General features: G+C 40.3%; 1 protein-coding gene across 1 annotated transcript; it reads left to right on the top strand.

Annotated features, from left to right (window-relative positions):
- The first annotated feature begins 319 nt into the window (after positions 1 to 319).
- On the top strand, positions 320 to 1,360 carry LOC134256179 (uncharacterized). The gene has a single exon (XM_062738833.1). It carries the CDS (start codon positions 320 to 322, stop codon positions 1,358 to 1,360), a length of 1,041 nt encoding a protein of 346 aa, XP_062594817.1.
- The last annotated feature ends 262 nt before the right edge of the window (positions 1,361 to 1,622 follow it).

Genomic DNA, 1,622 nt, shown 5'->3' with positions numbered 1-1,622 from the left:
TAAAACAGAGGGATTCTGGCTTGGTGGGAGTGATATTATTTGGGACGGAGAATGGATGTGGATGACAAGTAAAACTTGAGAGGTCATCATGGAGTCATGAAGTGGTCAGTGTAAGTGCTCCGGAAATTTTTGTATATAACAACGATATATTCACCAGTTCGGGTCAAAAATTGCCAGGTAACATCTACCCGTATATGTATTGACTGTCTTTTAGCAACATATGCGTTATTTTCCTATTTTTATTACTTTGTGATCGTTTTATTGTTCTCATGTGGGGACAACTCTGGAGCTGAACTGTACTCAAGATGTATAAATAGCTATGTCTCTCTCAGATACAGTCCAGATAATGGCCGAGTCAAATTCTATTATCTACGGGAACACTTCCAACCCCAGTAACAGTGACAGCGATGTATCATTACACTCAATTCACTCGTTACTTATTCAAATGAATTCTAGACTCTGTGAAATCGAGAGCAAGATGTCCCAATTAAATGTTATTCAAAGTGATGTGGCCAAAATCAAGACAAAAGTAACTGATCTAGACTCAGAAATAAAGAACATACATGTACGTAGTGAATTCAAAGACCTTGAGTCTAATGTAAGTTCTTTGGGGTTAGTATTTGACTCTGTGAAAGATACGGCGGAAGCGGCTAAGAAACAGGCTGAAAGTAATAAAAATGACATCAAGAGAGCAGGTCATGAATATAGAGCAGCACAAAGTCAGACTGAGCGAGATATACAATTATTAAATAAAGAAAATGCAGAAATTAGAGACTCTATCATCGACTTAAAAGCCAGATCCATGAGAGACAATCTAGTGTTCTCAGGCATTCCAGAACAGAAAGGAGAGGACACAGAGGAGGTTCTGCAACTTTTCCTTCGGAAGAAATTTAGGCTTGATTGCGAACTTTCATTTGAACGGGTCCACAGGATGGGAAAGTTCAGAGAATTCAGTGAAAAACCTAGAAACATTGTAGCAAAATTCACGTATTTCAAGGACCGGGAATACATCAGAATCAAAGCGCCACATAGACTCCATGGATGTAACATCTGGGTAAATGAACAGTTTCCGGCAGAAATCGAGGAGAGGAGGAAAAAACTCTACCCCGTTATGCGACAGGCGAGACAAGACAGATGCACGACCAAGCTAGTGCGAGATGTGCTATATATTAACGGGAAAGTGTATACACCTCCACCTCCACTTATAACGGAGATGTCGGAAGAAACACCATCCTTCAGATCCTCCGGGCAGTCATCACACGGAAATCGGTGGACTCAAAATCAGCAGACACCTAGGGGCGAGCGACCAACCCAGAAGAGACCGCGCACTGGATCTACTCCAGACCGCACTGACGACTAGGGGGGCGCAGGAGAGCAGACATCCACCAAATGTAATGACTCTGTACTGACACCTGATCGAATACAAAACACTTTGAATTTTTTATCTTTAAATGTCTGTGGAATTAAAAACCGGCTAAATTATAACGAATTTAAAGAATTTATTACCCAATATGATATAATAGCCTTCACTGAAACAAAAACCGATAATTCTGACGAAATTGATATCCCAGGATATACAACATTTATGAAAAACAGAAATAAGCTTTCAAAAGTAAGATCGG

The sequence above is a fragment of the Saccostrea cucullata genome, unplaced genomic scaffold (assembly GCF_032062105.1).
Source record: "Saccostrea cucullata isolate Sc308-1 unplaced genomic scaffold, CSIRO_AGI_Scuc_v1 ctg13338, whole genome shotgun sequence".
Taxonomy (NCBI): domain Eukaryota; kingdom Metazoa; phylum Mollusca; class Bivalvia; order Ostreida; family Ostreidae; genus Saccostrea; species Saccostrea cuccullata.
The sequence above is the reverse complement of the archived record's forward strand: the minus strand, read 5'-3'. Positions and strand labels throughout refer to the sequence as shown.